Source organism: Pinus tabuliformis, chromosome 1_1, assembly GCF_031772625.1.
Source record: "Pinus tabuliformis cultivar Carrire ecotype Pingquan chromosome 1_1, CPIR1, whole genome shotgun sequence".
NCBI lineage: Eukaryota > Viridiplantae > Streptophyta > Pinopsida > Pinales > Pinaceae > Pinus > Pinus tabuliformis.
In genome coordinates, this window is record NC_142297.1 from 284,435,505 (window position 1) to 284,462,041 (window position 26,537).

General features: G+C 37.3%; 1 protein-coding gene across 1 annotated transcript; it reads left to right on the top strand.

Moving 5' to 3' along the window:
- The first annotated feature begins 22,124 nt into the window (after positions 1–22,124).
- Positions 22,125–23,231, top strand: LOC149212640 (uncharacterized). Its single transcript, XM_089388768.1, has one exon. The coding sequence runs from the start codon at positions 22,125–22,127 to the stop codon at positions 23,229–23,231; it is 1,107 nt and encodes a 368-aa protein (XP_089244894.1).
- Positions 23,232–26,537: the final 3,306 nt, after the last annotated feature.

The following is a 26,537-nucleotide window of genomic DNA, read 5'->3' on the forward strand; positions in this document are numbered from 1 at the left end:
CAATAGTTCAGTCTGCACTTCCCAAGCCCATCATCAGACCTTGAGAAGAGCTTATCCTTAACAAGAAAAAAAACTAGTCTTTGATATGAAAAGGATGTGTCCTTTCATATTCCAGACTATTCCAAGCCCATTCAATTTCAAAGTGGTCGGTTTGATCATGATGGTTCACCTTCACATGTTCCAGATTTTGTTCCTCCACATCCACAACCAAAAGTTTATAAGTGCCAACACTGTGACCAAGTTGACCATATGAAATATCGTTGTTTTGATATTCATCCGTGCAAGCATTATGGTTAGCATAGTCATTCTTCACACGGATGCTTCAAAAACAATCTTCCTGCAAGAACAAATATTCAGTTTGGATGTATCTCTTCTTGGTAATGGGCTCCAACATCCAAGAAGACATCTCGTTCGTACAACAAGATTTCTTTTGGAATATTGAAAAGTCCTATATTTGAGATATATTAATCTTCTCACCTTTTATCTCACAATTTGGGAAGTGACGATCATCTACAAGCTTCAAATCCACATCAAGCGAGCTTGAGCCACAACCTACCATACCATATTCAGAGTTGTAGCCACAGATAGAGATATCCCTGAGCATGCCATTGGTTGGTAGTTAGCCTTGAACCATATATGCAGGGTGAGACCTCCCATTTCAAGTTGAGCTTATCCCTCTTCAAAGAATTGAGGACACTTCCTCTAGCAAAGTACTTCAACTTCCTACTAGTTTTGGAAGAGTTCTATTAATTGATTAATCATCCCAAATTTGGTGGTTATTCTTAAACCACCATAGGTTGTAGACCTCAGTTTTCAAGGTTAAAGGTCTCCCTCTCCAAAGCAATAGGGACACTTCCTCTAGCAGATGATTTCAGATTCTTGCTAGACTTGGAAAAGTTTCAGGAACTGCACTAGGCATTATAGTGTTGGTGTTTATCCTCAAACCACCCCCTTATACCAACATTTCAGGGAGCACATTCAGCCTAGTGCTTCCATGCATTTTTGCAAATTTTATATTACAACTCTCTTCTTGGACTCATACATACACCTTTGGATTAAGGGGGGGAATGTTGGACAACTAATCCACCAAGGGTTGGGGTGTGGGAGATGAACGGTCAAAGGAGTCCAAGAAATGTTGGAAGATGAATACAACGGTCACAAGAATTTATTATAAATATACATCTATGTTAATAGTAAAGACAATTAATTGTTCAAACATTCATGTCTCTTCAAATTCCATGTTTGTGTAACCTTATTAAAGAAAAATGTTTAGCTAATTAGATATATATTAGAATTAATGAAAACATTTGTTATGAAACCAGCTCACAAAAAAGATAGAAAAGATAGTTGAACGCCTTAGAATTCAGCCTCTTCGAGGGGGCAACCTCCTTTACATTACACAAATGAACAATTCTTGGATGATACAAATGATGAAACCTCCTTTCTATATATAGGAGTCTAAGGGGTCACAATATAACCAAGCCAACTTAACAATAATAATATAAAAGCACAAAAATAACAATAGAGGGATTCTATGGGGCATAGTAATAAAAACATGGGCACAATAGGGGCATAATAATATTAATTCCATACAACTACAATAGTAAAGGGGGCATCACTAGTATTATAGGGACCTAACGTGCCCCTCTCCCTCAACAAAGTGTTGTCCTCAATGCTTGAGTAGTTATGGATGCTTCTGTATAAAATTCTCATCCCCCCATGTGGAATCTTCACCGGATAAGTTCTTCCACTTGATGAGATACTCTGAAATGGATCGATTTCGTAGCTGTTGAGTTCTTGTTTCTATGACTACTTTTGGTTCCAATATAATTTTTCCTTCCTCATCAAGTTTTAGCGATATTATTTGAACTGGGAGCTTGTGGCCTATAACCTTGTTTAAACATGAAACATAGAAAACTGGGTGCACTCGATAAGCTGCAGGAAGCTCCAATTTGTATACCATAGTACCAATCTTTTGCAACACCTTGTACAAACCATAATACCTTGGTGACAATTTATTATCCTTCTTAGCTTGCTTGAGGGATATTTTTTTATATGGTTGTAGATGTAGGAATACCCAGTCACCTACATCAAAATTTCTTTCACTGCGATGTTGATCTACTTGTTGTTTCATTCTATTCTCTGCCAACACGAGGTTATCCTTTAAGAGTTGGATAACTTGTTGTTGATGCTCGATGTGATGTTCCATTGCTTGAACCTTAGAATTTTCTCTTAAATATGATGTGATGGATGGTGGCTGATATCCATAAAGTGCCATAAATGGGGTCATTTTTGTTGCAGTATGGAAGGAAGTGTTATACCACCATTTAGCCAGAGGCAACCATTTGACCCATTATGTTTGTTTATCAGATACAAAGCAATGAAGATATCCTTCTAAACATTTTTTTACTATCTCAGTTTTCCCATCAAATTGAGGATGATAAGATGAGGTGTGAGCTAACTGAGTACCAAGAAAAGAAAATAATTATGTCCAAAAATTTCCAGTAAAAATGAGATCTCTGTCACTTACAATAATCTTTGGGTTTCCATGTAGCTTTTGAATTTTTTCCATAAATGCCGTAGAAACGGTACTGGCTTTAAATGGATGTGATAATGCACAAAAGTGTGTATACTTGGTAAGTCTATCAACTACCACCATGATGACACTCTTTCCCTCAGACTTGGGTAAACCTGTGATAAAATACATTGAAACCTCCTCCCAATGTTCGCTTAGAATGGATAAAGGTTGTAAAAAACCTGGTGTCTTAATTGTTTCAGCTTTATTTTGTTGGCATACCAAAAATTCTGCCACAAAATTTTGAATATCTGATTTAAGGCCATCCCAAAAAAAATCCTTTGTAACCCTGTGGTAAGTTTTAAAAAATCTTGAGTGCCCTCCTAAGGGAGAAGTGTACAATTCCAGAAGAATCTTTTGTTTGGGTTGGGAATTCTTACAGAGGTATAAGTGATATTTGTACCATAATAAATCATTTTTCCAACTAAATGTATCAGATGTATTGGAATCTTGTTGTAGCTTTCGAATAATTTCCCACACTTCTTCATCATTCTTTCATTCCTCCCTTGCTTCATTTATCCAATCTGGTTGGATAATAGAAATGGTGCATAACAATGCTTCCACATCCTAATCCTTTCTTGAGAGTGCATCTGCCCCAACATTTTTCTTCCCTTTTTTTTATATGATTTCAAAGTCATAACCCAACATCTTTGTGACCCATTTTTGTTGTTCTTCAGAGGATAATATTTGTTCTAAAAAGTATTTAAGGCTATCATGATCCGTTTTTACCTTGAAGTGTTTTCCCATTAGGTAGGGTCACCATTTCTTAAGTGCATGTAGGATTGCCAACATTTCCTTCTCATAAATAGCTTTGTGTAAATACTTTCCCTTCATTGGATGACTTTCAAAAGCAATGGGTCTTTCATCTTGCATTAAAATAGCACCAGTTCCATTTCCAGAAGCATCACATTCCACAATAAATGTTTTTGTGAAGTTTGGTGTAGCTAAGACTGGTGTTTGGCACATTTCCTCTTTAAGATGTTCGAACGCCTTCTAGAGTCCATGAAAATGCATCTTTCTTCAACAATGTTGTTAGAGGTGCTACTATTTTGCCATAACTCTTAACAAACTTGCGAAAATACCTTGTCAACCCGATAAATCCTCACAAATGCTTTATAGATGTGGGGATTTCCCATCCCTTAATTGCTTTAATTTTTCTAGGGTATACCTTAACTCCTTCATGAGATACAATATGACCTAGATATTCCACCTCTTGTACTCCAAAGAAACATTTGGATCTTTTTGCATATAATTGTTTCTCCTCCAATAGTTGTAGCACCCTATCAATGCGCTCAACATGACCCTTCCAAGACTTGTTGTAGATTAGTATATCATAAAAAAATACTAACACAAATTTTCTAAGGAAAGGTTTGAAAATGGAATTCATCAAACCTTGAAATGTAGAACGTGCATTGCTAAGGCAAAAAGGCACGACCAAAAACTCATAGTGACCCTCATGAGTTCTAAATGTTGTTTTCAGAATGTCTTGAGTCTTCATTTTGATTTGATGATATCCTGAATGAAGACCTAACTTGGTGAAGTAAATTGATCCATGCAATTCATCCAATAATTCATCAATGACAAGAATGGGAAACTTATATTTAATTGTGAGCTTGGTGAGCTCCCTATAATATGGACACATGCACCATGATCCATCCTTCTTGTGCACAAATGCTACTAGAGCAGAGAAATAACTTTGGCTAGGTTGAATTATACCTGCCTCAAGCATTTCTGCAACCATACGTTCAATTTCACTCTTTTAGGCATAGGGATATTTGTACAACCTAATGTTTGGAGGAACACTTCCTGGAATCAAATGAATAGCATGATCATGATTACAAATAGGTGGGAGACCTTTGGGAGTCTCAAATATCTTGGAATGGTTGTCCAAGACTTTTTGAAGATTTGGAGAAATAGATGATTTCGATGTGGAGATATCTAGCGAACATAATTGTGAAATTACACCTTGTTGTTCCTTTTTTATAAGCTTTGTCATACTGTTAGAGCTTATTATCTTTCCTAGTTTCCTTGCAATACCCCTTAATTCAACTTGCTTTCCTTGGGCATAAAATTTCATGAAATGTTCTTGAATGTTAAAAGTTATTGTACCCAAGGATTGTAGCCATTGGACAGCACCTCCCATTAGAATGGAAGGCATTGGGCTATTCAATAAATATTCTCCCATGGATAGCTTGATATTATGGCACTTTCCCAAACAATTTATCATTCCTCCATTTGCAACCTTCACATGACACTCTCATGCTAGATATAAGAAGTGATTTAGTTCTTTTGCTATCTTAGAATGAATAAAATTGTGGGTACTTCCTGAATCAATCAACACTATTACTTTTTTCTTCTTGATATGTCCTTCTATCTTGATGGTTTGAGGAATTGTAATTCTAGCCAATGCATTACAAGGTATGGTCGGATTATTTTCTTCTTTATCTAGGCTTTGTTCCTGGAGTATATCCTCTTCTTTTGACCTTTCTTGTTCCTTTTCTTCTTCCTCTTCACAATCTATGTAGAATAATTTATTCTCAACACACTTATGACCTTTAGTGTATTTTCCATCACAACTATAACAAAGCCCTTTTGCTCTTTTTTCTTCCAATTGTTGTGGTGTCAATGTTATAGGTTGTGGAAGGCTAGGGGAAACAACACTACCATATTTAAAGTTGTGAGTGGCAAACTTCCTGGTTGCCATAATTTCGCTTTCCATTTTTCTTGCTAACCTAAATGCCTTCTCTGATGAATCAGCTTCCCAAAGAGAAACATCATGTTGGATATTATCCTTTAAAGTCCCTATGAACACATCAATCCCATGCTCCTCTGGAATAATTTTTACCCTTATGTTCAATTTTTGGAACTCCTCAATGTTCTCCATCATTAAACCCTTTTGTTTGAGACTTATCAATTAGCTAAAAAAGGTGTTGCTTTTTGTATCCTCATAATGTGTTGTAATTTCTTCTATGGAAATTGCCCAATTGGTAATTTGTTTATGAGAGCAAAGCCATTGATACCATACAAACTGATTTGGTTCCAAATATAAAGTTACAATACATACCTTTTGTGTGTTTTGCACATTATTGAGATCGAAAAATTTCTCCATCTGTAGTATCCATGTTGTGGGCTCCTTGCCATCAAACTTCCTCATATCAATTTTTGGAATATGGTGGGTCTTCAATCCAAAATTATAGTCTATGAAATCATGATTAACATTCCTTTTGTTCTCATCATGAGTTTCCTTTACTACCCTTTCACCATCAGTGACCATTTGTTATAAAAACTTATTCAAATTTATCTTCAATTGTTCCATCTTATCATCCATGCCATCCATTTTAGCATCCATGCCATTCATCTTAGCTTCCATGCCATCCATCTTATCTTCTACACCTTTCTTTAAACAATCCATCTTAGCTTCTACACCTTTCTTTAAACAATCCATCTTAGCTTCTACGCCTTTCTTTAAAACATCCATCTTAGCTTCTACACATTACTTTAAACCATCCATCTTAGATTCTATTACTTTTTTGGAAGTGACATTTATTGCACTTGGTCTCGTAATTTTGATATATCATGTTGCATTTCTTCCTCTTCTTCATGAGTCATGCTAGAACTTTCACTTCTTACTAGGTGTTTGCATTTTCTTTCCTCAGGGCATCAACTTGATTTCAAACTGAGTGATTGAGAATGAGAGCAGTACGAAGAAGGGGATGAGGAGGAGGATCAATAGAGCAGAGTGGAGAAAAGCGATGGTAGTCTAGGGTTTTGGGGCAGGTTCATTCATCCCCTGGTGGACTTGCTCCTGGGCAGGTGCAGGAGACCACGCGTGTGCCTGCAAAAACCAAGTATCAGGTTAGTACCATATAAAATAGAATAGAAGGCACTGAATAGGCCAGACTGCGAGGAACGAAGGAAGTAAGCGGGGGGGGATCCCCTCCTACAAGGAGATTACAATGGGGGAATCAAGCCACTATGGGACAAATGGAGGACCTAGAAACCGTAGCAAAAATGCACCGGTGATGGGAGAAAAATGGCAGGCAAAGACAGGAAATAAATGTTTGTCGTGAGCATCCAAAAAACCCAGGTTCGTAATTACGAACAAAAAATTAGAAGAGTACAGAGGCTATATGAAAGATCATGCACTTATTTGCAAATTTATAGGAACTTTCCCGTCTTAGAAAGATCTGATGAAATGGATTCAAACAAAGTGGAAACTGAAAGGACATATAGACCTTAAACTGGGGGCTAAGGGTTTTTTCACAGTAGTATTTATAAACCTAGAAGATAAGGATATGGTTTTTGAAGGAGGCCCCTATTTCTTCAAGAATTCAGGATTATTCATGAGGCAATGGGAAGAATGTTATAACCCAGAAAAAGAAAGATGTTAGCCCCACCAGTCTGGGTCAGATTATTTGGGCTTTCGATAGAGTTTTGGGATCCAGAGATTTTAGAAGGAATTTAGAACTCAATAGGAACCTTTGTGAAGGTAGCAGAGACGGCAAAGAGAGGGAGACATACTTCATATGCCAGGATTTGTGTCTACATGAATATTACAGAATCTCACCAGGCCATATTGAAATAGAATATCATGATGATGTATGGGAGTAGCCAGTTGATTATGAACACGTCCCATTTAGGTGCAAACGATGCCATGAATACATACATATGTTTAAACATTGTCTCATTAACGAATGCAATACCCCACCAAATCAAGAGAAGGAAAGGAAAAGAGCAGAGCAGGAAGGGAGGTTGAATGAAGGAAGCAAAGAAAGATTTATGAAATTTCAGAGAAGAACAGGATCCCAAAAAGGAAAAACCAAAACAAACCCTTTTCACCTAGAAGGCAACCAAAAAATCAAGAACTAGTTTGAATCCCTGAGAGACCTAGAAATGGAAGTGGAAATAGAAGAAGAGGAAAAGGACACAAGAGAAGTTCAGAAAGAGATTAGGAAAGAAGCTAAGGAAAAGAATAAAATAGCAGTGGAAAAGGAGGGAGAACAGGAAGAATGAGAATAAGAACGGACCCAGGAACAGATCCAAATGGAAATAGACCCACAAAAGGAACTAGAAGGAGAAGAAGAAAAGATCATGAGGAAGCTACTACAGGATTGGAAGCATTTGGATGAGAGGTTCATACCAGAGGACCAGAAACAACTCTATAAGGACATGTTCCAAAGGTACACAATGAGAAACGAGGAAGTTGGACAGCAAAGAAACCTGAGAAACTTGGATCACAAGGGGATCAGAACTAAGAAATAGGTATAATAGGGAAAAATGGAAGGAAAAGAGGAAGAAGACTTATGAGCAAGACCATTCAGATGGTAGGAGACATGTTGGTGAATTTAGGGAAAATGATACCATTATCGGAGGTCTTCCAACAACCCTTCAAACTTTTGAAATGATTATCACAACCTGGAATATCAGAGGACTGAACAGTAAGGGAAAACAAAGATATTTGAAAGAGAGACTTAGAAGGGATAAGCCAAATATAATGCTAATCTAAGAAACAAAAGTACAGGAGAGCAAACTAAGAGAAACAATGAAAAATTTCAAGCCACATTATGAGATTATGGGTCAAGTTGTGATAGGAAGTGCTGGAGGAGTAGCAATAATGTGGAACCCAAGAGGAGGTCCAATTCGAAGATTGAATGAGCATACCTTGTATCCTTTATGGGATATTTATAATTTTAGGGTCTCAAGAATGGTTTTTATTATGAAATGTATATGGGCCCCATATGCAGAATTAACGCAGAAACTTTCTCCAGAACTTGGCAGCTTTGTGTGCCCTTTACCTAGGTTTACCTTGGGTTGTGGGAGGAGACTTCAATATGATAAAAACTCTAAATGAAAAAAGGGAGGACTCAGAAGAACAGAGACAGACATGGAAGCCTTTAGAGATTGGATAGCAGCTCAAAGGCTTGTGAACATATAGACAACAAATGAAATTTATACATGGAATAACAAGAGAGGAGGCAAAAATCAGATAGCATCCAGATTAGATCGATTCCTATTGTCATAACATATTATAAATTGGTAAATTTACACTGAAGCAGCGATTCTCCCAGGAATGGCATTGGACCACTGGCCGGTCAAAGCACAACTAGACATAAAAGCTAGCCCGAAGAGAAAGCCATTCAGATTCTAAGCCTTTAGGCTCAGAGACCAAAATTTTATGAATAAAGTAGAAGAATGGTGAAGAGAAAGCAGACAGAGGGGAAGAAACAAAATGCAAACTTTCCAGCTGAAACTAAAAGAAATAAAAGGAAACATCAAGAAATGGAATAAGGAAGAATTCAGACATATACTCAAGGATAAGCAGAGGCTACAGCAGAAGATGGAACAAATCCAACAAGAAATAATAAACACAGGCAGAAGCGACGACCTGGCCAAAGAGGAGGGAATATAAATAGGGCAATTAGAAGAAAAGCATAAACAAGAAGAAATCTTGCGGAGGCAAAAATCCAGGGTAAATTGGTTAAGGGGAGGGGAAAGGAATACTAAGTTCTTCCACCAAGCTATGATCCAAAGAAGGCAGAGAAATAGAATTTTCTCCATTAAAAATGAAGTAGGGACAGGATTTACACAACATGAGGAGATAGAGCAGGTATTGGTTAAGCACTTTAAGGATATTTTGATGGAGCCAAATGTCGATAGAGAAGAAGCTATTAAAAAAATGTGTAATGAGATCCCGAGAAAAATTACTAGAGACCAAAACCTCGCTCTGATGAGGGCAGCCACTCTGGAAGAAGTATAAGAAACAGTGAAGGGAATGAAAAAGAATAAAGCCCCAGGCCCCAATGGATTTACAGTGGAATTCTATCAAGCAGGGTGGAACTTCCTAGTACAAGACATCCTGGATGTTGTATAAGAATCAAGAAGGAGTCAAAAGGTAAGTACAAACCTAAACTCAACTTTCTTATCTCTAATTCCTAAAGAGAATAAATCAGAATACCCTCAGGACTTCAGATCTATTGCCCTATGTAACATAATATATAAGGTTATAGCTAACCTAATAGTGAAAAGACTCAAACCTCTCCTGCCTAGCATTATCTCCCCTGAGCAAACAAGCTTCGTTGAGGGCCGACAAATCTTGGATGGTCTAGTCGTTTCCCAAGAAGTGGTGCACTCCCTAAAGGTCAAAAAGGAAGCTGGTATGATGATTAAACTTGACCTCTCCAAAGCCTATGATCATCTGAACTGGAAGTACCTGAAAGGAATCTTGAAAGCCTTCGACTTCTATAATAGATGGATTGAATGGATATCATCAATTATCTCATCAACAAATTTATCTGTCATGGTGAATGGAACCCCATCCTAGCCTTTTAAAGCTTCCAAAGGTCTCCAACAGGGGGATCCTCTGTCCCCTTTCTTGTTTATCATAGTGGTAGAAGGCTTAGGGAGATACATCAAAAAAGAAGTTAGAGAAAAAAACCTCAAAGGAATCCAAATTTGGGGCAACCTTCCTATTACTCATCAGCGATTTTTTGATGACATCATGGTGTTTTGTAATGTGTCACTCAGAGAAGCCCACAGAATCAAAGCAATTTTAGACCTATTCATGACAGCCTCTAGAACCCAAAGTAACAAAGACAAATCTCACATGTATTTTTTTAACACGGCTAGAAATATAAAAAAATTCTTGACCAGAACTTTGGGATTATGTACTGGAGAACTTCCAACCAGATATTTTGGTACCCCTCTGGCATTAAACCCCTTGAGGATGGTAAATTGGCAACAAACCCTGGAAAAATAACTAGAAAATTAGCAAACTCGTCTTTTAGAACCTTGAATTTTGCGGGCAGAATTGTTTTACCTAAGGCAGTACTTCAATATATTCCTATATATCAACTATCGGCAATGGCTGCCCCAACAGGTGCGTGCACTAAGATGGCAAAGATCTTCAAAAAACTCATCTGGGTAGGAAATAAAGACCAAAGGAAATAGGCATTAGTATCCTGGAAGGAAGTGGTGAAAAGCAAGATGGAAGGTGGATTAGGCCTTAGAGATCCCTATATTCTAAACCAAGCAATGGGCGCAAAGCTTTGGTGGCGATGGATGAATGGAGGAAATCATCTATGGAAAAGAATATGGTCAAAAAAATATAACATGCCCACCAAACCAGAGGAAATACTAAGGATAAGGGACACACCAAAACGGTCAACAGTGTGGAATCTAACCAGTCTCAATAAAGACATGATAATTAGGCATGTGTTTTGGGAAATCAAGGACGACAGTTCAGCAAGATTTTGGGAGGAGGCCTGGCAACAAAGGGACAGAATGAATGGATTGCAAGCCCTAAGGAGTCTAGGCCAAGAAGCAGCTGAGAAAGGAATGATACTAGTAAAGGACTTTTGGAGGATAGAGAGCCAAGATGAAACATGGAGAACCTGGAAGAGCCTGGAAGAATGGATGGAACAAATAGACGGAGAGCAAAAAGAGCTATACCAAAAGGAAATGCAGACAAGAAGAATCCCCATAAGATCGGGACTGGACATCCTAAGATGGGGACACAAAATAAAAGGAAATTTCTCAATAAAAGAGGCTTACCATCTCTTGATTAATAGAGAACCAGAGGATATGACAGGTACCTGGAAATAGATATGGAACAACAACTGGTGGCCGAAAGTGACTCATTTCTTATGGTTGGTCATCAAAGGTCGTATTCTAACCTGGGATCAACTCCAAAAGAAAGGCATTCAGGGACCTCCCAGATGTCCTCTATGTAAACAGGAACACGAAACGCAAGAACACCTACTGAATTCGTGTGTAGAAGCTCAAAGACAATGGGAAAAGGTCAAGTGGCTTTTTGGAAAACCCACAGAGATAAGCAAAGTATTAAAAACACTATCAAAATTTTGGGATGAGGATAATTTACAAGTCCAGTGGTTAGGCATGCATGGAATCTGGTAGCTGAGATGAATATATGGATGATCTGGAAGGAAATAAATAGAAGAATATTCCAAAACAAAGAGATGACACAAGACCAACTATGGGGAAAAACGTTGAGACATATTCAGGAAACCATACTTGCAGACACTTGGAATGGAGAGGACTGGGAAGTGCCATAGGAAGAAGAGCAGATCCTAAATAAACTAAACTTGAACCAAGGAATGGTGGCCCCTCAAATGTCGAAAGCGCCCAGGGTGGGAGATAATGGCATCATGAAATTTTCCCCTCCCCCAAATGATTTCATAAAGCTGAACTTCAATGGAGCCTCTAAGGGAAATCCAGGCCCTACAGGAATCAGAGGTCTTTTAAGGGATGATCAGGGAAGAATGAGATGGATATATGCAGACAACGAAGGCATTATGAGTAACAATGAGGCAAAACTGATGGCAGTTCGGCAAGGTTTAAAGATAGCAATCAGAAATGGTTACAATAAACTGGAGGTGGAAGGAGATTCCTTAATGGTGATACAAGTCCTCAAAAAACTTAACAACAGGACCTCTTGGGACAAAGTAACTCAGAGCTGGAGGACAGCCAGTCTGATCCAAGATCTGGAAAGTATTTTGGGAAGATTTGACTATATGATTATTAGGCATGTTAGAAGACAGACCAACAAAGCAGCGGATTTCCTTGCGAACTAGGGATGTCAGGAACCAAGAAAGAAAATGGATAGCTTATGGACAATGCACAGAAAAGAATCAATATTTGAACAACTCAATATGATCCTCATCCAAGATAATCATGAAGACATGACTCAAAGGACGCAGTGATAGATGGTTCCCGATCGGGATGAGGAGCTGGTTAGGTAGAGATGACAAGAGCAATCATTGCAAAAGGAGGGTAGCCGGATGTGACTTTAGGGAAGAGGCAGCACCCCCAACAAAATTAATGAGCAAGCGGTAAGCTCAAGCCTTAAGAAACTGGAGTGGAGGTGGTGGAACACAGATGAGTAGTAGGAGTGGCGACGGTAGTGGCAGAGAGAATAGGGCGGCGAAGAGCTATTATATGAAGACTGAGGTAGGTAGAGGTAAACTCATTTTGAACGGGGCGAGGGAGGAGCTGCAAGAACCACAGCCAGAAGCAATCTACAGGGAGGTCGGCATTCACGGGTATGTGCTTACTATGAACTCTGTCTCTTTTCCATATAGCGCAATAGACAGAATGGATATGTTTAGTAGATGTGAAGCACGGAGGACGAGAAATATGAGCGCCCCTCTGTAATTCTCGGAGAAGGATATAAGGAATTACACCGGGTGGGGAATCCTGAGAAAAAGGAAAGTTGTAGCAGTGAATATAGTTGGAGAAAGTATGAGGGAAACCGGGATAAGTACCCCTAGGTAGAAGAGGAGAAGAAGCCTAGTAAGGGAGACCCGAAAATTACGCCAATTGCCCATCATCTGGTCTGCATGGCAGAGGGCATAATAGATCTTTTATACCTGGAGGAGGGAGAGCAAAGAACCAAACCTATGGAAACAGAGGGAACTGCAGTAGAAATCGGGGAATAACCAAAGGCACTGAGGCAAGTGAGGATGATGAGAAGAATCTCCAAAAACTAACTCCAGTAATTGATGAATGTTTACAGGTGAGGGCAAGACAAGGGATGGCGTGCTCGGGCAGGGGAAGAGGACGAGGAGGCCGAGGACGCCCAAGGCAGGAGACCCAGGGTGGTAGGACTGCAGAAGCAACAGATAGACAATGCAGAGGAAGGAGATCAACCTTGACAGCGGTTCAAGAAGCGGCCCGTGCCTACCAGGAAGGCACAGATGAAGACATTCGATGCATTATCCAAAATATGGAATCCAGCATCCTGGAGGAGCAGTCTGGTTTAGAGACAGAAGATTGGGCAGAAGCGGTGACCGACCCAGGCAACACTAGGGGCATGTTGACCTTGTACAAATAGTTCTTGCATATTTACTCGGTCCTGAAGCACTTGTTGGCTAAACTTCTTGAATATGTTGCAAAGGAAATGGTAGAATTGGCCAATGGGGTGCCTAATCTGCAGAAGGAAATGAATAATTTCCAAGTCATCATGATTAACCAGAATAACAAGTTAGAGGAGATGTCTCAAATACTGTCTAGGATGGCTGGAAGTGGCCCTAGCTAGGTTGATCAAGCGCATATTCCCATGGACATGGACCAGCACACAGGAACCAGGAAAGAATGAGCTTGTGAAGGCTTGGTTGAAGCTGTTTTGAATTTCTCTCCTTTTTGTTTGCATGCGAACTAGTAGTTTAATAAGTGGTTTTAGTTGTTTGGTGTATGTAGCTAATATGGACAGACTAGTAAAGTTTTGCTTTTGGAATGCTTACAATAATCTAAAGTGGCCAACAGAGCTTGTTTCCCTTCGGGGCAGGGTGAGGCTACCAGAACGATGTATATGGTTCCCCTGTTTAATATAATGAGAAAAAAAAGATGGTGTTACCTTTATATACAAAAAAATGAGTTATTCTTAGGTAACTATAGAGTGTAAAAGTAATCAATTTTATTGAAGAGATGCGGGAACAAAAGTATTGGGAAAGGGTGTAGTTTTTGTAATGAGAACTATGATAGTTATGGCTGAAAAAGAGAAATTGGAGGTTATTCAACTCTATCGATGTCTTAAGTTAAAAAACAAGTTCAAGGCCATCACCCATATGCGAGCTACATCCATTTTTCGGGCTATTGGGATAGAAAAAGAAACCATGCAGGTTAACAATGGTCGTCTAGTACTCTTCGAAACTATTAATCGATCGGTAGATTGGGTTTTGGATATGGATTTTTCATGTCCACGGACATGAATATGTTTTGGTTTATGTTTTGGTTTATGGATATTTATTGCATGGGCAAGATCTTGGCGTCCATCGATTTGGACAAAGAGAATTTTGAACTTAAAACGTTTGATATAGGTATCAGAATGCTAAAATTTAGAATTCTATGCAATGTTGTTTTTTATTTAAACTCCAATGTCACTGAACGGAAACGAATAAAGTAGAGGGCACTATGAAGGTCATGGTATGTCTGTTTCACATGGCACTATCTTTAATTCAATTCTTATTGAGAAGATGATTATTGATAGGAGCTTTATGGGAGAGCTAAAAGGCTAGAGATGACCTCTCATCTAAGTCCATCTATACCCACTTTTCAATAGAGAAGCTTAGTATCAACCTTACTATGTTTCTAATTGTTTATTTCTCACATTTATGATTCTAACTTACTACCCATTTCAAATTAGTCTTTTACAAGATTGATAAAGCTGTATCTTTTCTATAGGATACTCATCAACAAAGAATTTTTTAATGAGATGTTAATAAATAAATAATATGGTTTTTTCTTTTTCTATAAAATAGTAATGTAAACCCAAATTTTGTAATTGAATAATACATATTAGAAATTAAATATTATTTACTGTAAATTATAAAATAGTTTATTTTTATAACGAAAATTATGATAATAATAACATTTTATATTTAAATATTATAAATGATATATTGGAGGGTTATATAGAAATATATTTTAAAATGGATATTTAATATGGTGAATTAAATTTATACTGAGGAAAACAGCTACATTTTATTTTACAAATGGTATAAAGCTTCATTTATATTTGCAATGATATTTTTCTTATGGTTTAAAATTATTCCATTTTTTTTTAATTTCTATTAAGGTCATCTACTATGAGTTAGTTGTTTTATTGGTCCCTGATTAGTTTTATTGTTGATGATTATTAGTTTAGTATTAACAAATATAATTTATAATATTTAATTTGAGTTGGTTTGTGTTTGGTTTGGTCCTTGTTAGGTCTTAAGGATGAGAACTATTTTTGGGGAATTAAAGTTTCCAAGGGGTGTCTAAGCATTGAAAGATCTTGGGGATAAGCATGTATCTCACTACTACTTACCCACAACTTTTCATGAAATATATAGGGACTAACCTCCACCTAGAGTCAATATATAAACACAAATAAAATGTAAATAAATATACTTACCAAAACTTATATCCAACCATTATATGTATTCTCTCAACATTTATTTAGTATTAAAGCCATAAATGCATAGAATTATTAGTAGTTATTACTCACCAATTTTTACACAAGTCGTTGTGTCTAAACAAACAATTAATTGATCATACACAACATTATTAATTTAATAATAATACATATGAATTATAATTTTTTAATTTTCCAAAACAAACTTTATAATTTAAATGGCAAAGACTAAAATACGGTGCAATATTTTTTCTTAAAAAAACATAAATTTCATCAAATCGCCTCATAATTTATATCTCTTTAGTATGTTCTAATTCAAAGTTAAAGAAAATCAAAATTGTTAATTATCTTAATTTTGGTGAAATAAGAATAAAAATAAATAAATATAATTATATAAAGAAATAGAAATAAGGTAGAAATATTTAAAAAAAGAAAAATAATTTACTGAATTTAAAAAAGTATTTCACTATCATAAAAAAATATTCACTTACAAAAAGTTACCAAATATAAATAAACAAACATTTATTAAGTTGGAGACTATTTTTTTACTAAGGAATGATATCTGGAGCATTTTGCATTAATCAAACAATGTTGGAGATAGTAATACAATACATTTATCTTTGAGAGAGGAGGAATATTTTAGACCATATTACTCAATTGAGAAGATATTTCAACCACACTTCATACGAGGAGACTCACTAGTTGAATAGAACCTGTGAACTAATTATGTATAAACAATCTCCTAAGTAATGCCAAAGGACTCCTTCATTTACCAATATGATCAATAAACTCAAGAATAATGATCACATAGATATATAACTCAAATAGTAATTACATAATCCAAGAACCTCTCTTAAAGCATAATTGTCTTAAATTTCACATACTAAGTTTTTCATTTACATCTTCTTTAGATCATACACTCCACAAAGTATCCTCCTATATACTAACGTCTACCTTTGGCACCAAACTATTATTTTAACATTGTACTATGATCATAAAGACATCATCAAACTATTTACATCCATATAAGGAAACAACCATCCACCACAATGCGTGGGTACCTAAATATTGCAATCTTTGGTCTAGTAAGAAGTCCTTCATGTACATGGTTCATTACTAAAATTTAAGGGAGACAAATTATTGAGGAAATGAGCATCTCTCAGTTGAGCCAAGCCTTAACCCGAAGAGTTCCTACATAGGACACTACTAGTCAATTAATTAGAATGTTCATACATATATAGGGTTATGGATTTGTTGAGGTGTTGCACCAAATTACTCATAAATAAGATCTAAGGACAAAATATGACCCATAATTTGAACCAACAACTAATATAGAACACCCTATATTTATCCATTATTCCAAGTTCCTCTCTTAATGGAGAACTTCACCCAAAGTCATATTTTTCCTTCCTTGGCTTCACATAGGTCACTTGATGTGGTTTGTCTTGATCATTGGTGATAGATAATGCTCTAGGGATTGCAAGCTTACTTGAAGCAATACTTCCACCATCAATCATCTAAGCATTAGAATATTTCCACCCACACAAGGTTTCATCTGATTCCATGTGCTCCTTGTGAGTCACCCCATTAAATTCCATTCTACTTATTATTAAGGATTTATAATGTGATCTATTTTGTCCCCGTTAGATTACTTGGGAGCTTTGAGATGTGAAAGATTGATATGATGATTGGCTTCCATAACAATTGTTAGTTCCATTGAAGGCACCTTTGTTTCCTCTCTGTCTTTGGTGTGCTCTTAGTTCTACGTTTCCCTTGTTATTATTTGGATATTCAACAATAGGTTCATCACTCAAGTGTTTACGCCCTTCATTATGAAAAATTGATAGCTCTTCTAATGCAATATCTTGTTGAACATATTGCGACTTATGATACATTCCATCCTCAATAAAACAATGTTGATTAAATCTAATTGAATATAAAATTTCACCTCACAAGTTCTATAACTAGTATGATTCACTCAATCATATCCATTAAACTCATAACTCTCTCTCTTTAGAAAAAAAACTCTTTCATAGAGATTACCAAACTCAACTAGACAAAAAAGAATCATGTCATTAGAAAACAAATGGAAAAAGGTTATGCATCCCTATTTAGGTATTAAAATGATAACGCTTTTCATGTTACATAAATCCGAATACTAACAAACTCTAACTTATGAAAATATCATATAAATTAAAATTTGAAAAACCACTACAAAAAATTATATCATTGATAGCATATTAACCCTAAATCTTCGCCTTAATAATAATATACAAATATAATAAACAATTCATTTTTACATATATATAGATGGACAAATATTATGGAATCTCTTCGCTCAATAAATAACCTCATTACCTGACTTTTTAAGATTTTTATTATTATTTTCTTATATTCACTTTCTTTAATATTACAAATTTATAAATCATAACCTATTTCAATTATGAAGGAAAAAATAAGTGATTAACCATGAATTTTTTTATTTACATTTATTTTCTTTCTTATTAGTTATGTGAAACGTCCGATATAATATATGTCCTGATATTGGATTGCATCTGTATCAAGAAAAAAGCCACAATAAGAATGCCATATGCATTTACTACCTCTCTCATACAAGTCCAAAAGCCTAATAAAATTTCAAATCAAATATGAAAAATTTAAAGATCTTAAAATTATAATGGAGAATGAGAATCTCTATATGAAAGCCCAAGGCTACCTGCTCTCCATAAAATGTCCTACTCCTTGCTACATCCGCCCAATAAAATGTCCTTGCTGTCCCTCTATTCTTAATGAAATATAGGACTCCAGCTAATATGGAGTTTTAAAGCCTTTCTATACTGGAACCTGGATTGAGAAACCAAAAACGTCCACAGGTACATGCACCGGACGATATCTCGCCTCCCTTTGTTGAATGGAATATAAAATTTTAAAGCCTTAATATATTGTAATGTAGAATGAGAAACAGTACCCCGGTCTCTGTCAAAAAAGTCCAACAATGATTAGTAGGCCAGCCCCAGCCTACTAGCTGGTTTTCAGTTTATTTTTTGCGTGGTTGGCAGCTGTGCGCTATGATTGATTCTGTGCGCGTTGACACACAAAAATTCTAGACTTATCAGTTTCTAAATAGTGCGTCAACTTAATTGAATTAAATATTCTAAAATCTTTTAGAGGAAATCTCCGCACGGTCTCAAACACAAAGGTCATGTAAATCATTTAGCGGTTGCGAAGAGGGTTGGAATTTCAAAATAGATTTATTTTTTATATGTGATCGTTTTTGTTGATGGATATATTTGTTAAATTTGATTTTATTTAATTTTTATGATTTAAAAGAGAATTTAAACACAATTATAATTTCAGATTTTATGTTTTTGTCATTCATAATATAATATTCAAAATTTCCAAAAAAACATATAAAAAACAAAATATGTGAGTTTTTTATTCTTCCAAAAAAAAATATAATTTTTAACTATATTTAACCAACAAATCACCCATGATAAATAATTTCCTATCAAATTCCATCCCTGGTTTCACAGTTTTGGATATATAGATATTAGCAACTCCACTGAGCATTGTAGTGCGTGTAATGAAATTAATTTTATTTCAGTCTAGTCTTGTCAAGGAAGAGAATCTGAGGCTTTCTTTTGCTGCCCCTTATTAAATTGAGAGCATCTTTAATATAAATGATGAATAGACGCAGATATTTCTCATATTCGCTTGCATGTGCTGGAGATCTCTTATCTTATTCATTGGTAGATAGCCACGAATCAATGATATAAAAGCAACACGCAGTAATCTACCTGGTCTTGTTGTAATATATAGTAGCGTTTTAGGGTTTGAACGACCGATATTCCCTTTTTAACAGATTAGCTGGAAGCTTTTCTGCAGCATGGTACGTGGAAAACTTCACAGAATGAAAGCGTATGTGGGCTGTGGGTTATGTTTTCCAGCACGATATGAGAACACAGCATCACACTGGTAGGATTTCTACATGATCATGACAAATTATTGCCAAATATATGCTTACTGATTCATGAACATTACAAATCATTGCGAAATATAAGTTCTCTTGATCAGCTGCCCTTAATATAATAGGTACCTGAAATGGCTCCCGAAAAGAAACAAGACAATGCCAGATCTCTGGGGTACTGTCTGTCCATCTATTTTTGTAGATTATAACGATGTAGAACTTCCCTATTTCAAACCAAAAATGTTTTCCCATCTTCAAAGATATATAATATGTTTCTTGTTATAGCACATCTGTGTTACAGTTGAGGGGTACCAATAGGGATCATTCTTACATTTCTTTCAATGATTGGGTTAGGAAATGGAACGTTTAGGAGCACGGTTAACTTTTGACTTTATAAATCAACCATTAACTTTACTCAACCTAATTTCAGTTTTCAAATATTAGACAATGACTAATAAACCTTTTTCATTTTATTTTTACATACTATTAAAAAACAATTTTTTCTCATTCTATTCCCTAACTTTCTTAGATTGTGTAGTAGTTTAAGTAATTATGGATAACAAACTAGTATTTTTGAAGTATTTTGGAGTAATTATGGATAACAAACTAATATTTTGAAGTCTATTAGTAACAAATTCTTAGTTTTAAATAAGGGCTACATAGTAGCTAGTACATGCACTTAGCTTAAATATAGCTTAATTAATCAAAAAATAATAATAAAGACAGATTTCATCACAAAAATAAAAAAAATTAATAAAATATTGTATTCTTAAGTGCCATGGCAAAAGATTAAGAAATATGATTAACTAATATTGTTTATATTAACATACATATATCTATATGTGTGTGTCTTTTCTTAACATATATAATTGTTTATAATTAAACTTATTAAATTATGTTTTTAATATAATAATAAGTCATCTTAAATTGAAAATATAGTGAAAAAATTGTAATTTATGAAAATTAAAATAAGAGAAAAAATAAAAAGAAAAAAATCAAAAAGTTAAATAAAAAGGAAATAAAATTAAAAACAAAAAATTAAAATTAGTAGCCAATAGAAATGGAAATACTAAGCAACCCATAATAAGACCTCAACGAATTACTTTACACATAAATAAATCTAAATAATAATAATAAAATAACAAAATTTGAATATCTAATGTTAAACTATGGATAAGCCTCATAAAGTTTTTGTCAAAGACAAACGAATACCAAGTCAAAAGGAAAAATTGAAAGTGTTATGCCATGTTATACCATGCCCATACCATGTTATACCATGCCCGTGGAAGGATTATCAAATTATTTATTAATATGGAAATAATTAGATTTTAAAACTAATTGGCCTCTGGGTATTATCATCAAATTATTTATTAATATGGAGATAATTTGTTTCTAAAACTAATGGTCAAGTAAGATTTGGATATTTTTATATTCATTTAGAAATTAACTAGTTTATATTGTAATCAATTTATACGAAAAATATAATTAGTTTTGAAAGGATTTTATAAAGTCTATCAAAATTCTGAAATTTTTTTTTATTAAATTTAATATTTTGAAAATAAAAAATAATTATTAAATTGAATATTTTGAAAATAAAACATATTTTTTGAAATTTGAATTTTTATTTTCTTATGAAATGAATAGTTTTGTGAGGTTATAAATATAACTAGTCAAAGATATATATATATATATATATATATATATATATATATATATATATATATATATATATATATATATATATATATATATATATATATATATATATAGATATATATATATATAGATATATATATATATAGATATATATATATATATATATATATATATATATATATTAAAAATAAAAACAAATTATATATACCACTCAATGTGGTAATAGTAATACAGATCTTGGACTATGAAAATCTCCCTTTCAGATGCCACCGATGTCATCAATATGGTCATCTGGCCCGGGAATGTCCGCTTGGATACCGTCGGCGCAGAGGACAAAGGAGAAGCAGAAACACCCAGAAGACAAACCAGAAGGTGATCCCTCAGGAAACAGAGGCTCTGACAATGGAAAGCGATCCCCTGGCATCTTCCCAGGGTTTGGTCACGGAGCAAAGAAAGATAGATTTCCAGGATCATCCGGGGTCAGCAGCAAATGAATACAACTCTTATCAGATGTTCTCCCGGGGACCCTCACTAATCTCTGAAATGGTAGGTGAGGATCAGGCGAGTTTGATTCTTTCCCCTCCCTCCTCTTTATGTCTTTCTATTGCTCCATCTATGCCTTGTTGTGATGAGGCTGGTCCATTAAGACAGCTCTCGAATGAATCGCTGGAATTGAGGAAGGGGCAAACCTCCTCTGACAACATTATTATGACCATCCCCTCCTCCCCTCTGCCGACCTCTTCTCCCTTCGAGATTGTCTGCTCTGCCCCTCCTTCTGTCCGAAGTCCTGAGCCCCCATATAACCTCAGACCTTTGGCCAATAGAAAAGGAAAAGGGCTCGCTTCGAGTGGATTGGAGCTGGATATGGAGACTTCTGGATTGAGGATCAAAAGAGGAAGGAAAACTGATCTATCGAAGGCTCAGTTGAAGGCAGTCGTAGACATTGTAGATGGGAAGCAACTATCTATTCCAGGGGTGCTTAGAGCAAAGAAGACACCCTATGCGAGTTTACGATGATCATTTTATCCTACAACTGTAGGGGTCTAGCTAGCCAACCCAAAAAGATAGCTCTGAAGGAATTGGTCAGGTCCAATAAACCTGACATTATTTTACTCCAAGAAACTTTGGGAAAAGGGGAAGAAGTCACAGGCTGTCTCAATAAGCTTCTTCCGGGCTGGAGTTTTCATGTCTTAGACGCCAATGGCCACTCAGGAGGGGTGGCATTGGGTTTCAATTCGAAGGTTCTTAGAGAGATCTCTTCGTGGGGATGGGAAAATGTTTTGGCTGTGGAACTCTTCTCAAGCGAACTATGCATCCCCTTCCTCATTATCAATGTATACGGTCCTGTTACGGATCGGGAGAAATTTTGGAACCCCTTTTTTGCTAAGTCGTTTATGGCGCACCCTAATCTTGTAATCGGCGGAGACCTCAACTTTTCTCTGGGGATGACAGAGTCCTGGGGGGTCAGAGCCCGAGCAGACCCTCTCACGGATTTCTTCATAAATAAGCTGGCCTCCTCTCCTTTGGTGGATGTCACCCCGCTTAAGATGCGTCCATCGTGGAGAAACCGAAGAATAGGTGTAGACTGGGTTGGGAAGAAGCTCGACAGATTCCTAATTTGTGATTCGCTGTCTGAAAAGCTACAGGCTTTCAGACACTGGGTTGGAGAAGGAGGTCTCTCGGATCATTTCCCTATTTTCCTCGAGGTGAAGGGTGCCTTCCCAAAACCGGGCACTCCGTTCAAATTTAATGCTTCCTGGCTTCTGGACGCATCCTATATCAGCCTCTTCCACAACACCTGGATTAATGATAACCTCAGCGAAGATGAAAGTCGTGGCAAGGCTTTCATGGAAAATCTCACAAGGATGAAGGCCGCCTCCAAGAATTGGGCTCACCAGAAGAAACTAAATGAAGAAAAATCTCTGGAAAATGTCAATGCGGAAATAGCCCTTCTTGAAGATTCAGGAGGTATTGGCTATAGAACTGAAGAGTCTCGGGCCAGACTCAAAGATCTGGAGTTGGAAAGGAAGCGGATTCTTCAGAACAGGGAAGAAAGCTGGCGCTCAAAAAGTAGAGCGATCTGGTTGCAGGCAGGGGACGACAACACCAAGTTTTTCTAGAACTACGCAAAAGGGAGGAAAATTTCCAACACCATATGGGAAATGAAAAAAGCCAATGGTGATAGGGCTCTCTCTTTTGAAGAGCTAGCTACTCTAGGGAACTCCTATTTTAAGAATCTCTTTAAACAACCAGAGGAAGCAACTATCGCTGAAGTCATACGAGTTGCTCAGTTCTTCCCTAGGTTCATAGAGGAGGAAGGCAACGATTCCATCATGGCCCCTGTTTCTAAGGAAGAGGTAGAGGACATTCTCAAATCCATGCAAAAGGACAAAAGCCCTGGCCCGGACGGCTGGACTGTCGAATTCTTCCAACACTTTTTTGAGTTCATTGGTGATGAGCTTGTGGCAGTTGTAGAAGAGTCAAGGTGCACGGGATCAATTTTCCATCCCTTCAACTCCACTTTTCTCGCTCTTATCCCTAAATCTGACCTCCCGGGCTCTTTTGCAGATTTCAGACCCATATCCTTGTGCACCTGTGTTTACAAAATCATAGCTAAAGTCATTGCCTCCAGATTAAAACCCTTCCTCTCCCGAAACATATCCCCTGAGCAATTTGGCTTCCTCGACGGCAGACAAATCCATGAAGCGGTTGGAGTTGCTCAAGAAACTCTCCATAGTCTCAAAATCGGGAAAAAAAAAGGAGTTGTAGTGAAAATCGATTTGTCAAAGGCTTTTGACAGAATCAGCTGGTTGTTTCTCAGGCTACTGCTAACTCACCTGGGTTTCAGGTATGACTTTGTGAAATGGATTATGAGCTGTATTTCTTCCTCTTCCATAGTTGTTTTGATTAATGGAGCGGCTTCCAATTTTTTCAACCCTGAACGCGGCTTGCGTCAAGGCTGTCCGCTCTCTCCTCTTTTGTTTTTGTTGGCTGCAGAGGGCATCAGCCTTATGATCCATGATGCTAAAAGACAAGGAACCCTCAAAGGCATTGAAGCAGCTGAAAATCTCTGGGTTACCCACCTTCTATTCGTGGATGACATAATTCTGCTCAGTAATGGCAGCCTGGAGGATTGTAAGACGCTCAAAAGGATTATGGACCTTTTCCTGAAGGCGACTGGACTCTGTATAAATGAGAAGAAATCCTCTCTTACGTGTTCAGGTTTGTCCAGAGATATGGTGCACAGCGTGAAGATGGTATTAAACTTCGATGTCAAAGCGTTGGAGGATACCTTCAAATACTTGGGCTTTCTCCTCAAACCAGACAACTACAGAAATAAAGATTGGACTTGGATTCTTGCCAAAATCGAATCCAAGCTAAAACACTGGAGCTTCAGATGGCTTTCCAGGGCGGGAAGGCTTGTGTTAATAAAATCTGTGCTGATGGTTGTGCCTGTCTACTGGGCTAGTCTGACTTGGGTTCCTAAAGGAGTCCTTTCCCAAATCGATAAACTTTGCAGCAGGTTTCTGTGGGCAGGTACCAAGTCAGAAAATTTTACTCCCTGGATCGCCTGGGATAAAGTGGTCGCCCCAAAGAGTGGGGAGGTTGGGGGATCAAAAACCTTCAATGCTTCTCACAATCTTTAGCAGCAAAACTAGCTTGGAGGTTAATTTCTTTTGACAATTTGTGGATTACTGTTACTAAGAGAAAATACATCAACCCTCTATCAACGATAGATTGGATCAGACTTCCATCAAAGGTCTGCAAACACTCATCGGTGGTCTGGAAAGTCGTGGTTGCCTTTGTCAACATCATTGAAAAGGGATTGGCTTGGAGCGTGGGAGATGGCACTCAAATAAGGCTGGGTAGAGATCCCTGGATTGGTTGTTCTGAGCGTTTCTCCCTATCTCAGGGGTTGGCTGCGGTGTTAAAAGAGAAAGGTCTCCTCACATTAAACCAGGTGGCCGATCCCCGGACTTCTTCCATATGGAACCAAGGGTGGATGCAAGGAATAGATCTTCAGCTGGATGAAGAATGGCTGGAGGAATGGGATTCGTACAGGAATGACCTCCTTAATTCTTCAGTCAGGCTCTCCGACGCCCCAGATGAACTTCGATGGGTTTTTGCTCAGAATGGCATCTACTCTCCAAAGATGGGGTACAAATGGATGATGACCCAGAAAGGGTGGGAAAATCCGTCTTGGTGGGCCAAATCTCTATGGAAGTTAAAAGGTCCAGCGAAAACCAGACTTTTTTTCTGGTGTGCTCTACTCCAAAAAGTCCCTACTTGGGATTTTCTTCAAAGACGGGGTAGGATAGGCCCGGGCTGGTGTCCTCTATGCAAAGACAACGTTGAATCAGTTCAACACCTGTTCCTCTTCTACCCCTTCAACTCTAGTCTTTGGACTGAAATGTTAAGGTTACTCAAAATCCCTTATAGGTGGGAAGGGCAAGGGATTTTGGAAGCCTGGCAGAAGTGGTGGAAAGAAGCTGCAAATGACAGAGAGAGATCCATCCCGCTCCTCATCACCTGGGGGACGTGGCTGGCTAGGAACCAGGTCATCTTCAAGGACTCTGTCTTCCCGATCGCAAGATTGGCCGCTGAAGGAGCTGCAATATTTGATAGTATCCCTGCTCTACCTACTTCTCCTTCTCCCAGGCTGGTTCGACAAGAAACAATAAGACCTTCCATCCCGTGGGCTTACTATGATGGAGCCTCAGACATAAATGGTCGCTGTGGGGCTGGTTTAATAATCCATCTTTCAAAGGATAAGACTGTCAAGGCTTCAGTTGGCCTCGGACAAGGCTCCAATAATTTTGCTGAATTGAAAGCCCTCCACCTTCTCCTCAGTTGGCTTGTCCTGCGGAACATGCATGAGGTTCAGATCTTCGGGGACTCTATGAACACTATGCGTTGGTTCAATGGGACGCAGTTATGCAACAATTTCACCCTTCTTCCCTTGCTCAGAGAAGTTTCTCAACTAAAAAATCATTTCACATAGCTCTCCCTCAGTCACATCTACAGGGAAAGAAATTTTGATGCCGATCGTCTCTCCAAAGAAGGTGTTAATCAAATGATGGGGTCGTGGATTGTCCTAGAAGAAGAAAATGGGGTTGCTCGTCCTCTTGAGCAGCCCATTTTCACTTAGTTCTCTTTTCTGATTTTCTCCTTCCTGTGCTCTGTACATACATGTCTTGTTTCTCTTGTTTTCTTTTTCTGCTTCATTGCTCCTTCTCATGTCTCTCGGGCTGCTTTCCTTATAAAAGGAGGCTCGCTTCGACCTGGTCACTATTTCTCTCTTCCCTTTCTCTAGAATCCTGGTCGTGTTTACGCAGGATTTCTTCCTGGACGATGGGTGCTCCTTCCCTGTGCGAAATCTTTGTTTTTTTCTGCATGGGAAATACTCTTCGTCGGTCTGCCTTTCC